Below are 20,699 nucleotides of genomic sequence, written 5' to 3'. Positions count from 1 at the left end.
ATACTGCAGTTCTTGGGCATAGGCTCTTTTTCTGCCCCGCTCTTTTCTTACAACCTATGGATGTCTGCGCGTTAAAGTACGTGGCTTGCCCAAAAACGTGTAGAGGGCTCCTCATATTTTTTAACTTTACACCCCAATAAACTTATGTTCCAATTAGATGGAAATGAGGAAAACCTAGCGTAGCTCTGTTGTTTATTCAACGTTAGAGGGCATATGCGCTATATATCACGGATCGGGAATAAATTTATAAAAAATTTAAATGATAATTTATGCAATAGTTAACTACTAATATAAGAATAATATTTAAGTATATATAAAGTAATATTTAAATGTAAATAATATAGAAAGAATATTTAAATATATAATCAACGGTCTAATATTTTTTAATAATTAATTAATATAAATGATTTTCTTTAATACCAGAAGATAGACCTGACATATATAACCTTGATTTTTCAGTGTAAAAATATATCCAGAGCAAATTATGCATATTTGGATATCTGAACATTTCATACACTCTAGAAATTTTATCATAAATTAATTTAAAAAATTTTTAGTTGGGAAAATTTTCTTATATCCATCAATGTTTGAAAAAATATAAGAAAATAAAATTTAAATTTTCGTGAAATAAAATATCAATATATAAGAAAAAAATAATTTAATTAATTTAACTTTTTACTAATATTTAAATAGAATAGAACCTATATGAAATGGAATACTTTGCAATTAACAATTCATAAATCCCTTTTATATATTTTCTATAATTGTTGCTAAGGTGGGGGGTAGAGGGGGGTGGATTTATCCCCCAATTGTTAGCTACTCGCCTTAACACTTTTATAATTTTTCAAAAATTTGTTACGGTGGTGGCCACCTAGCTACTCGCCTGCAAGCTTCTATTTGATATAAAATACTTTGCAATTCATAATTCATAAAACTTTTTCTATTTCTTCAAAATAATGTATAATCTGTATTTTATTAATACAAGGGGAGGGGGTGTTGTTTACTCTCTTATTTAGATGATATGTCAGCAGTATCATATTATAATCATTAAATAACATTTTTTTTCTAATATAATAGGCTTTATTATAATAAACGTAAATTTATTTTATTTATTTTTTAATTGTATTTAAATAATCATTTATAAATGTCATATTGTCACGTAAAATACACATGTTATTATTTTCTATTAAATCATTTAATCTATTTTTATACTCAAATTTTTTTTTGCAACAATATAATGTCAGAAATTAAATCTTCTAAAAGATCTTCACTGACTTGTCCTAATTGCGGATCTGCAGATATTGACACAGAACCATCACGGTAAGTGTAATTACTGAATTCTAATAAATATGCTATTGTAGAGGTGATTCGGTATGTATTAATTGTGGATCTGTTGTTGAAGATACTCTCATTGTATCAGAAATAGGCTTTCAAGAAGATAATCATGGCGGGATTTCAGCAATAGGGACTTTTATTAATGAAGATGGTATATTTTATTATGAATATAGCAATTTCAATATTAGTAATTTTATTATTCAGCTGTGACTGTGAGATAAATTTATCTTGTTTTCAAAATTTTTTACTTGTATTTATAATTTCTTAAATTACGGTATTTATTTTACTTTTGGATATAAGTTTTTCACTAATTATAATTGAACTGGTTGATACTTTATACATTGACAAAGCATCTACATGAAAGCTATGTTTTTTAAAATGTATTTTACTTTAAACCAATATAATTGTGGAACAAGTAAATATTATTTATTTTTATTAAAATTACTATAATAAGTTTAGGAATTTAAGAAGCAATCTTTGAAAGAATTTTAAAACAATTTAATAATTAATTGACAATATAATTATTAAATTTAAAAGTCTATAAATTTCCTTGAATTTTGTTGAAAAATTTTAAAGAAATATATTCTATATTTTTTATTATCACGCCAAATTAAAATTGGCTATGATTTGTTTATAACAGATGTGTAGAACTTCTTTTTTTAGTGGTTACGGATGGATTTGAACTGCAAATAATATTGGACAAGGTTTAGTGTCATATAAAATTATGGTATAGGTTCAATTTATTAATAATAATAATCCTCCCTTTTTCTCCTACCATATTTTCCCTTTAATACTAGAGGACAATGCGACAGGGGTGTACTGGCAACCCTATGGCCTCATGAGCATTTTTTATAGTGGCCTCATTTATATGGGGACTTTGCCCCTGTACTTCCATTTTGCGGGCCTTCATTCCACTTTGTCTGGTCTTTGACCGGGTTCCCTTAAATGGCTTCTTTGATTAACATAATTTTTATTACTTCTTGTTTTTTGAAAATAAGTTCAAACGATTTACATTTTTAGTAAAAAAAGAATAGTATTATACGATAATCATATATTTTATTTTTAAAAAATGCACATCCAAAATCATATTCATTACCTATATAAAATAATATTCATATATATTTTATATTAGATTACCATGATGTTAAATATAAAAAAAATACAAATACATACTCAATATATTAAATCTATTTATTATAAATATAAAATTATTGCAGTTATACATTATTACAGAGAATAAAATTGCTGCACTTTTATAAAATCTGGCACCGATCATATTGTAAATAATATTAATAAGATTTTAATAAAAGAATTTAAAGAAAATATATAATTTTTACGTTAATTCTCCATTAACTTTGAACCTTTGCACAAATATACAGGAATATCTTCTAGTTAAATCTATGCTAATAATTCTCATTCAACTGACATTTAAAACGCTTCTAATTTTTCTTGGTCATTATTAGCTCTCAGCCTATTTTTATAATTTTTAATTTACTAAATGATTTCTCAATTGATATCATTGTCCTTTAATTCTACTATGAAATAGCTTATTACAACAAATGGACATTTAATGCAACCTTAAAAATTAACAAATATATATCCGTAAGAGGGTGTTATACACTCGAATATGTATCATTTTAGGAAACCGGAATGATGATTGGCCAGCACTTTTTCCATATTTGGGCCTATATATACATGTGAAATACCTATAAATTAAAACTATTTTTTAGGTTTCTTTGATGCTTAATGAGTAGGTCTTAGGATAGCAAAATATTGCACATTCTTTAAAGTAAATATAGCTGGCGTTAATTCGTCAGAAAGCTCTTCATTTTCGCTTTATACGTGTATATTTGCGTGTTATGCATTATGCTAGAACGTATATTGAAAATAATTTGATTTGACCGATTGCGAGTTCAAAACCGACCACTTATTAGATATTTGACTGATCATATTTGCTACTAAGATAAATTGAAAAATGTTGATTTTTATTCTATGTATCTATAGAGATACGTATTAAACATAATTCCAATAAATTATTAGAGAAAATAATCGTGATTTGACCCGAAAACCGACCGAATGACCAAATACTGCATTGCTGGCGTTATCCATGGAAAAATCTTCATTTTTGTATTATACGCGTATACGTGCTAAGCATTATCCTAAAAAATATTTTGAAAATAATTTGATTTGACTGATTGCCGAGCTCAAAACCCCACTTACTAAATATTCGATTGATAAAATTTACTAGTAATATGATTCGAAAAATGTTCATTTTTTGTTTTATATATCTATAATTACGAGTAAAACATATACGAGTCGGTTATCCGCCAAACCACGATATTTTTAAAATATTTTTTGGGATTATGTTTTATATGTATTTATAGATATATAAAACAAAAATGAACAATTTTCAAATTATATTACTAGTAAATTTGAATCTAGGAAAATAATTCCCCGGAAAAAAAATCCCGTGACCCGGATCTGCTCTGCAGTATTTAATTAAATAGAAATGTTTTTTAAAGTCAAATTTCTTCGAGGATTTGAGATTTTAAATAATAAAACGAAAGTTAAATAAATCTAGTTCACCTTTACACACTTTCATCAACTTTTAGGTATTTATTGAAAAATTATTTTTACACAAATTTTAATCATTTTTTTAGAAATATGATAAAAGGCTTTTCACAGTTTACTGACTCTTAAATAGCGCCCCTTTTTGTTTTTACAAGGATAAGCTATTAAATAATATAATTTTATAAATTTTGTGGCTAAATAGGAAATTAGCAATTCAATCTGATACCCTCTATTTGATAAATATTATTTTACTGAAGTATTTACCTACTTTAAGAATTTAACTGACTGAATACAAAATCACTATAAAACTTGCAAAATTATATTTTTTACTGCCCAATTTTAATTAAATACTGCCAAAAGTAATGAAAAATGCTGACCACTTTAATCAAAATACATCCAGAGGTGATTATCAGCAGTGAGTATTATATTTTTCTAATCTAACAATTATTATTTTGCTTATGAATTTTTTTCAAAAGTTACAGAAAAGAAATTACTTTAAAAAGATTTATTAATAAATCTTATATTTTTTGGTTATAATAATGTATTTTATTTGTGCATATAAAAAAACCAACATTTATAAATATATGAAGGTCTATTAATTATAAAAAAATTTATATAAAGATATTATTTTTTTGCAATTTAAACTTATGAATTTATAAGCGGATTTTGATTTTTCATACATTTTAAAATACTTTTGTACATGGAAATTTCAATTTCAAAATTAAATAATAAAATTTGAAATTATAAAACATTTAATGGTAAATCTAAATATATTTCCGCGAATATGAAGTTGATGATTTATTTTCAAAAAAGATACTCCAGCAGTAGTCCGCCAACATATTTATACGATTCTTGCCGGGAATTTAAATTGAAAACTTAAGACCCCCCAAAACGAAATTCTTTACCATTTTTCTCAAAAAGCAATCGATAAAAAATTATAAAAATTAATAAATTTATAAGGAAATATAAATCTAACACTATCACCAATTTTCAGGGATTTTCATTTGATACTTTTTAAAATATATCCGTATTACCATTTTTGAGATTTCGAAAAGTTGCCTTTATACGATAATATTTTTAAAACTTGACGTGAAGGGAAAACTTAGAAAACGAATTCGAACTCAATGTCAAATTCTGCACCAAAACTTGTTTTTATTTATTTTTTCTCCCATTTTTCTTGTCACACAGTACAATTAATAAAAATTGATAAAGACATAAATATTAAATAAAACCTATACAATAATTTTAATCTATATTTTTTCAACTTTTAGGTAGAGATATCAACATCCAAGGATGTTTTTATCATCTAACTCAATCAACTCATAGAAAGATTCAGGAATTGGGGTTAGAATCATCATATCGGAATGATCCAATGTTATGCTTATTTGCAGCTATGATCGATGGATTAGCATTCTTACCTATACACGATGTCAAACGAGGTATGGAGTATTTAAAAACCATTGTATCGGATGAAAACAAAGAATTATTGTTTTATTTTGATAAAAATTATGTGAATGGAGAATTGAGACATGGGAAAAACTCTCAAAGGCAAGTAGAGCCATTGTTCCCACCAGAAACATGGAATGTGTTCAATGTTACGATTGCTGGGGAAAATCGAACAAACAATGTATGTGAAGGATGGAATAACCGATTTAAGCATATTGTAGGCAACAAAAAACCGAAGATATGGGAACTACTCGAAAAAATAAGGATGGAAATAGCGGTTGATATGGGAAAAATCGGCCAATGGAATATTGGGACATACACTCCCAAAAAAAATCGTATTTATGCAACGAAACAAACTATTTTAAAAAATTTATGCATTGATTATTTAGAAGAGAGAAGGGACTTGCCCAATTTTCTCTCTTCAATTGGAGAACATATACGTTCTAGAATTGTTTCTTTTGAATAATATAATTTATTATTCTATATATCATTTAATAAAATTATAATTATTTCTTTTCTGTAACTTTTGAAAAAAATTCATAAGCAAAATAATAATTGTTAGATTAGAAAAATATAATACTCACTGCTGATAATCACCTCTGGATGTATTTTGATTAAAGTGGTCAGCATTTTTCATTACTTTTGGCAGTATTTAATTAAAATTGGGCAGTAAAAAATATAATTTTGCAAGTTTTATAGTGATTTTGTATTCAGTCAGTTAAATTCTTAAAGTAGGTAAATACTTCAGTAAAATAATATTTATCAAATAGAGGGTATCAGATTGAATTGCTAATTTCCTATTTAGCCACAAAATTTATAAAATTATATTATTTAATAGCTTATCCTTGTAAAAACAAAAAGGGGCGCTATTTAAGAGTCAGTAAACTGTGAAAAGCCTTTTATCATATTTCTAAAAAAATGATTAAAATTTGTGTAAAAATAATTTTTCAATAAATACCTAAAAGTTGATGAAAGTGTGTAAAGGTGAACTAGATTTATTTAACTTTCGTTTTATTATTTAAAATCTCAAATCCTCGAAGAAATTTGACTTTAAAAAACATTTCTATTTAATTAAATACTGCAGAGCAGATCCGGGTCACGGGATTTTTTTTCCGGGGAATTATTTTCCTAGATTCAAATTTACTAGTAATATAATTTGAAAATTGTTCATTTTTGTTTTATATATCTATAAATACATATAAAACATAATCCCAAAAAATATTTTAAAAATATCGTGGTTTGGCGGATAACCGACTCGTATATGTTTTACTCGTAATTATAGATATATAAAACAAAAAATGAACATTTTTCGAATCATATTACTAGTAAATTTTATCAATCGAATATTTAGTAAGTGGGGTTTTGAGCTCGGCAATCAGTCAAATCAAATTATTTTCAAAATATTTTTTAGGATAATGCTTAGCACGTACGCGTATAATACAAAAATGAAGATTTTTCCATGGATAAGCCAGCAATGCAGTATTTGGTCATTCGGTCGGTTTTCGGGTCAAATCACGATATTTTTAAAATATTTTTTGGAATTATGTTTTATACGTATTTATAGATACATAAAACAAAAATCAACATTTTTCAATTTATCTTAATAGCAAATTTGATCAATCAAATATTTAATAAGTGGTCGGTTTTGAACTCGGCAATCGGTCAAATCAAATTATTTTCAAAATATTTTTTAGAATAATGCTTAGCACGTAAATATACACGTATAAAACAAAAATGAAGAGATTTTGATAAATAACGCCAGCAATATTTACTTTAAAAAATTTCCATTGTTTTACTATTCTAAACCTACTCATTAAGCATCAAAGTAACCTAAATAAAAATCTTTAATCTTTTAGGTCTCGCTTATGCATATATATAGCCACATATAAAAAAGTGCTATCCAATCATCATTCCGGTTTACTAACAATGATACATATTCGAACATATAACTGACCTCTTACGGATACATACTTGTTAATTGTTAAAATTGCATCTATTGTATTCAATTTCTTTTGAATTTTTTTTATAACCATATATTTCCTGGAATCCCTGAAAAAATTTTTAAAAATAGTAAAATACCCCCCTCAAATTTTAAATGGCAATTGCTTTGTACCCCCACCGTAGTAGTGGCCACTGAGAAGGGGAATTGTTTGGAACCCTAACATGATTTAAAATCTCTTAGGCTAAGGCCATTATCAAAGCGTTCTTGCTTTTGAGAATTGAGCACTTGGTAGTCATTAAAAATATTAACACTTTAAATATCAGAGACCTGCAGAGGTACCATATGCACGGCCCGACCTGGATTTTTTTTAAAAAATTTTTTTCGCTCTGCCCTGGTTTTATATGTTTAGACCCGCGCCAATCCAGATTTTTTTTAAATAAAAAAGTTAATATACGACCCTGCCCTTTACCCGGGTTTAGGGCCGGATCTGCAGGTCTCTGATAAATATATAGATAAAAATTTTACAGTGTATTAGTTTTAAATAAAATACTAGGGTTGACAAAATTCGTTAATTTGTTTAAAAAATCTAAAAAATATTTTTTCTGCGATTTTAACCAAGCACTCAAGAAAGGTACGGATTTAGATTGAAAGGTGTCATATATCATAATTTTTTTACCTCAGTATAATATTAACTTGCCAGTAAGAGTTAATACTTCAAGAGGTGAGTCAGGGGATTGCTGAAATGATACATATTGATAAGTCTTAGGCTATTTAAATATTTTGTTTTATCGAGCTGATCTGATTCGATATTTTAAAAACTAACGCATCTGTATTTATTATGAAATGTAACTGAACAACCCAAGGTATTATACATACTTCTTCTCGCTCTCGTAATTCAAACAGTTTTGCTACTGCTCTCCTCAATCCTTCCTCCATGTCAGCCGACAACGCTCACGGTAATGATGCTAATAATCAAACCTCAGCCAAGCCCAATTTCGTATCGTTATCAGGCTCCACTCAACATACCTTAACCAGGGCCAGATCCGATCTCACGCGACTGGCGGCAAGACTCAAAATCAATAGCACGTGTCTCGAAACGGCGCTTAATTTCTACAAATTGGCTCTGTTTAAAGGTACCAGCAACCTTATTCATTTTTATTATAGACCATAAAATCTAATTATAATCATTAAACAATGCGAATTTTTTTTCAAATTAAAATTTCGTTTCACTTTTTAATGGACTTAGATGAGGCTCTTATGGGGGTCTATCACTCCTCTCAGTACTAATTCTAGGTATAAGCTACGTCAGAAATTAAAAACAAAAGGCATAATTTTGAATTTTTAAATTTTAGTTGTTTTTGTTTCTCAGCCCTTACTTAAAATGAAGGTGATATATCTAATTTTATCTGTTGCTATAGGTCAAAATTTTATGTCTCAGTAACTTGCCTACTAATAGAATTTGTTTTCCCCCTTATCTCAACAGGTTTCATGAGAGGCCGTCGCCAAGCTATGATATATGGAGCCCTGCTCTACTTGGTATGTCGTCTCGAAAATACAAGCCATCTCTTGTTAGACTTTTCGGATGCTTTAACAGTTTCAGTTTACGATTTGGGTAAATATTACCTAAAACTATCGGCCGAGTTATGCATCAACGCTCCCGTAACTGACCCGGCACTTTACATACCACGATTCGCTCAAAAGCTGGAATTAGGTTTCATTTTTTTTCTTTATAAAAAATCTTCCTATGAGAGATAAAAAATATGTTCTTCCTTTATTTTACTATAAAATATTAATATTAGATACATTTATTTAAATGGAAATAATTGCACTAAAAAAAATAAAGAAAGAATATTGTAAGTTAGGTAAGAGTATTAATTTTTAAGAAAAGAAAGACTATTATGGAATATAAAATATTATCCTAGAGGATTAGTTGGATCACCTAATATTCACTCCTGTAATAGTTCATTTATGTCTATTTCCCTAAAAAAAATTAAGGGGCTTTCATATAGACTAATTCATATCATCGATTATTCAATTTAATTAATTAGGTTTTCCAACATATTAAAATTTTTAAAGTCATGCATCTTATAGTTATATGAAACTTAGGACTAGTAAGTTATTTATATAGTAAAAACTTTAATTAATCGGAATATAATTTTTCTTCAAATTAAAATGTCAAATTTTGTTGATTTCTTTAAAATAATTATTACTATTCTTTATTTCTTTGCCCTCCTTTCTATTATCATTGTTCACTCACTTTTTTAAAAATATTTAACATCAATTAAACTGATTATAAGGATTAATCACCTCATGTTCCCAGAACCCCATTTCATTGTCCTGTTAATATGTTCCTTATTTTTCGAATTCATAAACATTAAAAAATATAAATAATTTTAGTTATTCGACATTCATTCATCACTGCTTTTTGCAATAAGTTTTTTTTTAAATCTAGGTAAAAAAACACACGAAGTTGTCATGACCTCACTGAGGCTCATATCTAGAATGAAAAAGGATTGGTTACACGCCGGCAGAAGGCCTTCAGGCCTCTGTGGGGCCGCCCTCCTGGTTGCCGCCCGCTTGCATAATTTTAATCGCACAACACGCCAATTGGTAAATATTGTTAGGGTTAGGGAAACCACACTCAAAAAGAGGTACACACCACACCACATTTTTTTAAAATGCATATAAAACTAACATCATATGGCTGCCTTGGGTTGCTTTGCAACCTTAAGTCATCATTTGAATTTACTGGGAACTAAATGTTTAATATTTGTTTCAGCAGCAAAGAAAATTCACTTAAAAAAATGGGATGACTGAGGCTTAAACATGGACCATTCTTAACATTTTAAAAAAGTCCTATTTTATTTTTAAATATAATTATGAAGTAAACATTCGCTAGTAACCATTACTTTATCATTGCCTTCCTTCAGTAGTTTGGGTAAATTAGTTCACGGTTTTTCTTTTTTTATCGGCACACACTTGGGCTGAGTTTTTTAAGCCAAATTTTAAAGATTTTTACTAAAAAATCTCTGAACCCATCAATTCCAAAATAACTGGCTATCAAAAAAATATCATTCGAAATTTACCAATAGGAAATTATATTATTCTATTGGATCTATGTTAGGTTAAAAGAATTTGCAGCGACTCCCTCTGCTTCACTATCTTTGACCGAATTTTTTGAAATTGATTTAGAAGAAGAATGTGATCCCCCTTCATTTGCTAAATCAAAAGCTAACTCCAAAACTCAGTTTTTGGATAATTTAAAGGTAAATTTAAGTTCTTTCTTTTAAAAAAACTACATTCGAAATATGGTATAGACATTTTTATTTTTGAATATTTGAGTTATAATTTGGTGTAAAAAAAAGAGTGAAATAATATATATTTTCCATATTACATATAATATATACTATACATTCCTTTGGCTTTCTATATCCATAGCACAACGTTTAAGCGGATAATGTTAAAAGATAGTAAGTCAAAAAATCAAACGTAAAATTTTCCTAAAAAATTGGAAATTTCGAGCGTTTATATATTGATTATTTTTTATATTATCAAAAATTTTATGAATATAGCAATCAATTTGATTCGACTATTAAGCTTGAAGATTGAACATGTGGCATACCAATACTTGCAATTCAAATGTTATTGAAGGAATTATACCCGAGGATTGTTAAGACTTAGAAATATGATCATCCCGGTTATAGAATGAAAAAAGATATCTATTACATTAATTATATCAAGTAATTAAACTGGGAATAGGTAATAGAGGTCTTTCAATGAGTGTTGGAGAAGAGGTAAATCGGCGAAATATGGATGGGCTTTTTAGCCAATAAAGAAAAGATACACAGTACGACAGACGCATTTTTCATGGTATGATAAATGCCTGCAAAGTATCAAGTGAAGGTAAGAATCTTTCTTTACTTCAAAAAAAACCAATATTTCACGAATGATTGTGTAATCTAGAAGTTAATCAATCAAAATATAGGCAATGTTTATGACTGAATGCAGTGTTGCTAAACAGCTCTATTTGGTCGATTTTTAAAAACGGCGAAATCAAGGTTTTAGCCAAAATATTATACCTGAGCCTCGAAATTTCGCTAATAGTGCCATCTGTTGGCGAAATCTCCAAGCTTGGGGGATTTTTCTTGTCTAAAATCTTGAGTTAGCCATTTTTAAAATCAGCTGAATCGAGCCGTTAATAACAACATTAGTTAAATGTGACAAATATTTTTGAATTTTTTTCTGCAGGATAGTATTACAAAAAATAATATCAAATTTTTAGCTATTCTGTCTTTTAAAATAATTCGATTTTTTTAAAAAAATATTACAAATAAATTGAATTTCGGTTTCTTTTATTCATTTGATTGTTATGAAATTATGTATAAAATAAAATATATAATTATATACTACAAGCATAAAATAACCAAAAACTTTGAAAAAAATATTGGCCCGGATTTAAAATTTCATATTGGCTTAGTCCGAAACTATCAATGTTCTATATAAGAGAACTTTATTCTTATTTAAATTTGAATGCCAATGTTTATGAAAAAAATAGAGCTTTAAATAAAATTCTGTTCAAAAATTAATGAATATCTATTTATAATTAATATGCGATATTCAACGATATATTTAGAATTTATATCATATTTTTAAACAATTTTTTAATATAATTTTATAAAATTACTTTTAATAATGTTTAAATATTTTTCAAGTAAAATCAATTAAATTTGGAAAAAAAAATTACTATAAAGTGAAATCAAAATTTACTAGATTCTTTATAGTGAGTATGTTGATGTTGTTAAAATTTGACAGCCCAACTCTTACCCCTTTATCTGACCATTTTAGATCCTTTTCCCTTTATCTATTAATAAATATAATATCAAATATTTACCAACTTATAAGATTGAAATTTATAACAATTATAGAGATGTTTTAAAAATTTTAAATAAAACTAGGAAAACAAAGTAATTTAAGAACGCTAGAAATTTCCAACTTTATGGAGAATTTATCTTAAAACGCCCGAATACTCTACTATAGCTGTGGCCTAACTCACCCCTCCAAGCAGTTTGAGCTTTTGCCATTTACTTTATTAACTAAATATACGATTAAAAAAACGATATTCTATATTATTATTTTTTAGTTTGCCGAGGTATCGAAAGAGATAAAATCTTTACAGCAACAAATCGAAGAAGAGTTGACCGAACTTAGAGTTAATAAGAAAAATAGGAGAACTTCTTTCAAGTCCAATCAGTCATCGGTAGATAGCTGCAATGACATTCCTTCTGTTAATCAAAGTATTTTAATTTTCATTTTAAAATAAAAATACTTTCATAAATTGAAAATTTTATCGTATTTTAACTCCCCCCCCCCCAATTAGGACTTTTTACCGAGGTAAAGAAGATCACTGTCTTCTTCGCCCCCGAGCTGATGAAAACCGAATCACTGATCTATTTCAAGAACCGATGACAGATATAATAAATATATATCCGAAATCAGCAAAGTCCGCATTGGGATAGGCAAATTTTTTAAAAAATTATAACGGGCCGGATAATTTGTACGTAAAAGATTCTGGCCGAGCCGGACTATTTTAAACGTAAAAAATCAGGAAAGGGTTTGCAAATCTCTCATTTTTCTTAAAATTTTAATGGAACATCCTAGACTTTAAAATTTTGATATATTTTTTTCAAGCTAATATTGATTAATACTATTCGAAAATAAATTACATAAATGAAATGCAAAATCCATAAATCTTCTTTATCGTTTATTATTTTCCAGGTTTATCCAGGTAAGCTGTTTCTTTCTTCTACGATCCCCTTTCTCCACTTTACAATCCTGGGCGGCGATATTTGTAAGACCCATTGTTTCCATCTCACAAGTTATCATTTTCACCCACGTCTTTGTTGATCTTCCTCTAGGTCTTGATCCCATTATTTTCAACAAAATACATCTCTTAACCCAAATATCTTGTGTCTTTCATTCAACGTGTCCAAGCCACCTCAGTTTATTTCTTCTTATAACCACCTCCAATAGCTTCTATACCGATTCTTTCTCAATCTGATCATTCTAATATCTGTTCTTTTTAATTTAATTTCAGCCACTTTTATTACTCACGTTTCGCCACCAACACTATACAGCTTCTCATACAACTTACATAAACTCCCATAAGCTTCCTAGATACATTCTTATCTTATATTTTAGAACAGACAGCATCTCTTGAAACTTCTTCGCTGCATATCTTACCCTACAACAACTGCAGAATTAACCAGGGATCCAAACCGTACCTGAACCGCTAAAAAAATTTCTTGCCCAACCTAAACCGAACGCTAAAATGCCTCTGAACCGGTTCGAGCCTCATGATTTTATGCTATTACTAGTATATTGCAAAAATTTTAATTATATTCAAATTGTTTTAAAAATTATTATCATTCATATTTGGTTGATAAGTGTAGATAATTTTTATAAACTTTAGTATGTTACCATTTTGCAACATTTTTTAAGTATTTTAAGCTTATAAATCATAATGTCTAGAGAAAAATTAAATCTAATATATAAATTATTCACATATGTATTATAAATGACACATCAATATGTAATAACTGATTGTCAAATAAATATGAGAGACCATCATGGCGCAAATCTTAAGCGTCACATAAGAAGAAACCACCCTCTAGAATTCGATAAAATTAACAAAATATCACAACAAAAGCCTAATAAAATAAAAAGCTTAAGATATCATCAAGCCAATAGACGATAGAAGAAGCATTAAAAGAACAGACAATATTAGTAAAACTAAATTAAAAAGTAATAATCGATGCTTTTAATGAGTTGGCCACTTTTAATACAGACCATTCAAGTTAAACGATGATAGCGGTTTCAAAAAAATTCTTGATCCTATATTAGAAGGCATGGGTAATATTAAAATTAATTCTCAAAATATTCAACCTAATGTTGCAGAATTAGCCTTAAGTATTCGGAAAAATATAATCAAAGAAATAAATGGTAAGTTATTATCTCTAAAATTGACTGTCTTACTTGCCTAGATAGGTCCATTATTGAAATTAATCTTCAGTATATTGAAAAAGCAAAAATTATTCTGAGAACACCTCTCAATGAAAGAAATTTTAAAAGGCCTATTGCAGAAAATTTAAAAATTCTTTTAATAAAAGTATTAAATGATTATGAAATCAAACCATCACAAATATACACTATAACAACTGACAATATGACAAATCTTATTAAGATGGTAAAATTATTTATGGAGGATAGTGATGATGACAATCAAATGTATGAAAATGATGAAGAAGAACAAATACAATATAGATAATTTGAATGATGTTTCTACTAGTTTCACAAATGTACCTGATGAATTAACAATCAATCTTAATGATTCTCAATATATTATTATAAATATAAGATGTGCTTCTTATACCTTACAACTTGTGGTAGATCATACATTAAAAAATTACTCAGTTTCTATATTATTATTAAAGCGCGTACTGCATGCAAGAAGCTAAGGACAAAATCTATTTCATTCATACTGTAAAAATTATACTTAAAAAGACTTATATATTGAATTGTTACATGGTTATCAACCTATGATATGCTAGAGAGATTGAATGAATTAAAAATGCCTTTTTGATGCCTATATCCTGATTTAAGGTATGCTATAAAAATATTATATTATATCTTATATAAATTTAATTAATAATTTTATTTTACTTTATAAATTTTTATTATAGGGGAAATGTGCCATAAATGGCCATGTGTGAAGACTGGCCACCACCCTTTAACTTTTTATCTATTGGACCAATTTCTCAAAATGTGTATATTTATGATATGTACCTTACCTAAGTTCATTTATTGAATAGAGCAATTCAATAAAAAAATATTTCAAATAAACTGTTTTTAGTACCTCTTTCTGGAAAATCACGTTGCACATTTTTTTGTTTGGTGAAAAAATTACTAATTTAGATTACTGATATTTTAATAAATATTATCCTTAGGCATTTAGCATAATTCACACAAAAAATTAGAATTTAAAAGCTTTATTTAATAGACATATAAGGCGCTTAATAATAATAGAGAGGTGAGTATTGACTGGCCATCTATAGATTGGCCATAATTCGCATATTCACATATTCATCTTAAAATGAAAAGCTCTTGCAAAACAACATTTGGTGCAATAAAATGATGAACAAGCTTAAGAATGTTTAGTAAAATGATAATTAAAATATTAATTTATAATATTATCATTAAATAGATGTGGTAATAAATTGAGATTTTAATACTAATTAAATTAGTGTATAATTAATTTTTTATACAACTAAAAAATGTAGAAACATTAACATAGGTAATTTACAAGTATTTCATATTTATAATAAAATTCTTAAATAATATATTATGACCAGTTAACACATAGTATATGGCCAGTCAATACATAGTAAAAACAACTTTCACATAATCTCATTTAGCTCATAAAGTATCATACATGGCCATTCATGGCACATTTCCCCTATTGATATCAAGTGCTTCTGACTGAAGAATAAAAAACCAAGGCTAGAGAGCATATTATTAAAATATGGTATAACATGGAATTAAACTTTGTTATAAGAGTAGAGGATTCTAGTGAAGGTAAATCAATGCCAGTTAATGTATTTTCATCTGAAGAGGATTTAGTAGAAAGTCTTTTACAAAAAAAAGATGGTAAACAAACAAAATCTGTTAAAACAATCCTAGAATATTATAAATTTTTTTGTTAATTTTTCTAAAGAACCTAGGTTAAATAAAAATATGAATATTTTAGACTATTGAAGAAATCAGAGTAATCGATACCCAGAATTATGTAAATTGTATGATATCTTACTGGCAGTGCCGGCTATCCAAGTTAGTGTCGAAAGATGTTTTTCAACAATTAAATTTATACTATCTCCTTATAGATGTAATTTGAGTGAAACGAATCTTGAAAATATATTAATTGTGCGGCTTAATAAAAAAAAATTAAGTAAATTTAATTGTTCATATTAAAATTAATATTTAATATTTATTTGTTATATTTATAAATTAAATATTATTTTATAATGTACAATTAATAAAAATGAAGGTTTATATATGTGTTTTTTATTTTAATGATGAAATAAAAAAATATATTCTTCCTTATACATAATTCGCATGTAGGTTTGAATACAAAAGTGTTCAAACAGGTTTTAAGAGGTAGAACCGAACCTATATTTTTATTTTTTACAAACTGAACCTTGAACCGTTATTATTATCCAACTTTAACCTTGACCGAAACGATATTCGTTTGGTTTGGATCCCTGGAATCAACATCTCCAGCGTTCAGCACGTCGCCCAAATAATAAAACTTTCCCACTTTTACAGAGAAGCTCCAATACCAATATTTAAAGGGATCTAAACTGCAGCGAATATCGGTTTCGGTTCAGGAAAAATATCTGTTCGGCTCGAACCTCTAAAAACCGGTTTGAACATTTTTGTATACAAACCTACATTCTGATTATCTATTTTATTTGTTGTGATATTTTGTTAATTTTATTGAGTTCTATAGAGTAGTTTCTTTTTATATGACACTCAAGATTTGCTACATAGTGCTCCTTCATAGTTGTGTCCCAATCAGTATTAATACATTTTGATATGTCATTAAACATCTATTATCTTATACTTTAATACCATAGCGCTACAAGTTCGTAAGCATACAGAAGCGCCCAAAATAGTTCTCCACGTTCCTCTCTTCATAACCTCCATTACTATGATAAATAATAATGGCCTTAAATTGATCCTTGATGTAGCAACCTTTACTTCAAAGGTTTTGCTATTACCATCATCTGTTCTAACAACCGTTCGATCATCCTCATACATTGCCATCACAGCTATAACCAACCACCCCTCTTCACCTAATTTTTTCAAAGTCCATTAAGTTACTTCACGCAGGATCCTATCAAAAGCTCTCTTCAGATCTATAAAGCGCTTTGCTGATACCGTGTTTACTCATTTCTTCTATGTCAGTATCATTAATCCTCTAAAAATTTTATAATATGTAAAGATTATTATTTACTAATACCAAATCAATTACCATATTTTCTTCATCCATCCTAACCATAAATAATATCAGTTCAAGTTCGGTTCATAAAAATATTAATATCGGTTCGGTTTGAACCTTTAAAACTCTGTTCGAACTTTTTAAATGTAATTATAAAGAAAAACACATTTTTTTATACTATTATCCTTAAAACCTATACGTATAGACTTAATTAATACACAAACAAATGTAATTGACAACGTATAATTAAAATATTTTCAAAGTTGCCTTCTATCAATTAAATGCAGATACAGCTAAATTGTTTGGGTACAGATATATACCCAAACAATTTTGATTAAAATACATTTTATTTAACTTTATAAAACATTTTTTTGAGGGGAGGTTAAATTTATGAACTCCTTCCCTTCCAATGAGTTACGGGCCTGTATAATTAGTAAAAAAATTTATCTAATGTTTAGTAATAGAGTTACCTAATCTTTTAAATAAAATTCTTGATATATTTATTCGCTCAAAGATGACGACATGATATCCACCTTCGATGAAACATCAGCGGCCTACGAACTCATAAATACGCAAATTATAGGGAATCTCATCAAAGCGCAAGACAACGAACCCAAAAATATAAATTCCGAAGATCAAAATGAGCCAAATGGTGAAAATAACCAGGATATTAGTGATCATATTAATAGTGAAACCGATGAAGATACCTTCAAAATGGCAGAGAGTCAAACGTCTGATCTAATTAAGAATAATGAAAATAAACTTCTGAATAGTGGTGGAAAAGTTTTAGGATTGAAATACCTGCCCACTATTGAAAGTTTAGATCTAATTTCGACTAGGGGAGATGATAGATCACAATTTGTAAATCCATTTGAAAAATCGTTGAATAGTGGAGATATAGCAGAAGTAGAACCTGAATTAAAGTATATATTTTTTAAATGGGCAATTGAAACATTTTTTTAAGTTTATATCATTTGTAAGCATATGTTAAATTTTATATAAAAGCAGAACATTCATTTGACTAATAAGCTTCTTTTTTTTTATATCAATAAATCAAGCGACCCCCAATCCATTGTAAAGGAAGACGAACAAGATCTATTAGACCTGACTGGTATAGATGACGAAGAATTAGATGGTTTATTGATGTCTCCCGATGAAGTCATTTTAAGGACCCTCATTTGGGAGAACGAATACGGCGAATTCATGAAACAAAGAGAAGCTAAGCAAGCTAGCATCAATTCCATCCAGACAACTGTTACCTCGGAATTAAAATTATCAAAAGATGTTAAGAACATTTTATCGGCTGCAGGTAACCTCAAGCCCGGAGCTGAAGCCGGGCAGAGGATATTCAGAGGCAAAAAAGTCAGTAGCAAAATCAATTACGACGTTTTAAAGGGCCTGGGTTTCAAGGGATCCCATCTTGCCGACCGTACTCTGTGGAATACCATAGAAGCTTTGAAAGACGCGGAGTCTAAGGAGGAAGTGAGTGAAATAAATTCCATATGCACAAAAGAAACATTATTAGCCCTGAAAAATGACGATAATAACGAGATCATAGAGGATTATTTACAAAACTCCATCCTTGCTAATAAAAGGAAAGAGGATGATGACGTAAATAAGGTAGAAAACGTCAAGGATAGTTGTTACACGTCTAATTTGAATGTTTGTGGGGATAGTGATTTTAAGCGAAAGCTCGATGCCGATGATTACCTATTCGTCGATTTCAAGAAATCACATGACAATGATGCTAAACATAAACCCTATAAAAATACATGTAATCAAAACACAAAGCACGCCGAAGCTGCCGAGGATGTTGTCATGATAGATGAGCGCATGTCTAAAAAAAAGGAAATATTATCTTTGGAGGACAAATCTGTGATGTTGATAGAGGAGGAAGAGGAAGACGAAGAATTGTTATCGGAAGATGAGCACCAGATCAACCCTAGTATGTTGAGCGCGGCTCAACTCCTCGCACAAATGAGAGGTGATGATGGGGAATACGATCATTTCGATGGCCAAGACATTGATTATTGAACATTTTTTAAACCTCCAGAATATTCCTTATATCGGGGTCCAATATACAGACCATGTTCTAAGAATTTTGCGAAATATGCTTCCAATCAAAAAAAAATAGACAAATTATTATAATTTATATATTACACTATTTAATGACCATGTTTTAGAATGAAAGACTTTCTTGAAAATTATTAAATAATTATTTATTTATTTTTGTATCCGTTCAGAATTTAATAAAAAATTATTTACATTTTGTCCGAAGTTTGCAGTACAGCAAATTTCTTAAATTTGTGATACTCGACCTATATGATGTTCAATTCTAAGCTAAAATATCAAATTAAAAAAGGTCTTGTAATAATTTATACAGAACATTTTATATTTTTTACTTGGAAGAAATTAATAATATCGAATTTATTTTTTACCCGCAATTTGCGTAAGCAAGATGCGTAATCCAGCCGTTTTTAAAAATCGGCTCAAATCAAGCCCTTTAACAGCACTACTCCTGATTAACGTTTGTCAATTCGTGTAATAACATTTTCTTCAAAATAAAATCCTCAATTTTTCTATTTTCAAAACTTTTAAAATCATTAGTTAATTTAGCGCTTTATATTAAAAAAATTTGGATTTCCCGAAAAATATATTACAACATTGTGTAAAATATCTACCCTATAAATTTCAAATCGAGCACTATGCTAGATACGCTCTCGGATTGTTTAGCATCGGAGGGTTTTTAAATTATTTTTATTAAAAACCTTATGCTATATCTGATAAACATTTAGAAAGAAATTAAAAATTTTTGCTTTTTTTCTGGATTGACCTAGAATTCTATAAATGCGAATAAAATGTTATATGATGAAATAAATATTTTTCTATACCAATTTATTAAGCCTATTATTGTAATATAAATATTTAAATGTAAAACTTTAAAAAGTATAAAAATATATATTTTGCATGAAAATCAAGATTTTATATTTTTTTATGCAACATATTGTATTCGGTGATTGGAAAAATCAACCACCATAGTTAAGTATTTTAACAATAAAGTATTTGTGCGAGTCGCAGTTTAATACCATTCCCTGTTTTCTCCACGATTCTAACCCTAAATCAATTTTGATTCTAAATGAAGTAAAACGCTATGCTAAACGACGATCTTATAAAAGCATTAAAAAAAAATTCTTTTTAAGATTGATTTAATCTTTATAGCTTCACTAAATTGTTAGAATGTTAAAAATAATAAAATAAGAATAGAACATTAATAAATAATTTATGAATATTTTACTAAAATGACATTATCTTTATATTTTTAAATTTACACGAAACCTTTATGTTGCCAAA

General features: G+C 28.1%; 1 protein-coding gene across 1 annotated transcript; it reads left to right on the top strand.

The window, feature by feature from the left end:
* Nucleotides 1-1,183: 1,183 nt before the first annotated feature.
* On the top strand, nucleotides 1,184-19,554 carry LOC135925301 (transcription factor IIIB 90 kDa subunit-like). The gene is made up of 9 exons (XM_065460552.1): nucleotides 1,184-1,320; nucleotides 1,362-1,486; nucleotides 8,158-8,427; nucleotides 8,778-9,005; nucleotides 9,747-9,945; nucleotides 10,419-10,560; nucleotides 12,435-12,588; nucleotides 17,863-18,271; nucleotides 18,407-19,554. Exons 1-9 carry the CDS (start codon nucleotides 1,238-1,240, stop codon nucleotides 19,380-19,382), a joined length of 2,586 nt encoding a protein of 861 aa, XP_065316624.1. The 5' UTR covers nucleotides 1,184-1,237; the 3' UTR covers nucleotides 19,383-19,554.
* Nucleotides 19,555-20,699: the final 1,145 nt, after the last annotated feature.

Source organism: Gordionus sp. m RMFG-2023, chromosome 2, assembly GCF_954871325.1.
Source record: "Gordionus sp. m RMFG-2023 chromosome 2, tfGorSpeb1-WG-v2, whole genome shotgun sequence".
NCBI classification, from domain to species: domain Eukaryota; kingdom Metazoa; phylum Nematomorpha; class Gordioida; order Chordodea; family Parachordodidae; genus Gordionus; species Gordionus sp. m RMFG-2023.
Note: the sequence above shows the minus strand (reverse complement) of the source record. Positions and strands in the feature narration are given on the sequence as shown.

Coding starts and splice junctions, on each gene's coding strand:
- LOC135925301 (XM_065460552.1), top strand. CDS start 1,238: ATGTCAGAAATTAAATCTTCTAAAAGATCTTCACTGACTTGTCCTAAT. Junction 1,487..8,157: donor GACTTTTATTAATGAAGATG/GTATATTTTATT, acceptor GAACAACCCAAG/GTATTATACATACTTCTTCT. Junction 12,589..17,862: donor CATTCCTTCTGTTAATCAAA/GTATTTTAATTT, acceptor ATTCGCTCAAAG/ATGACGACATGATATCCACC.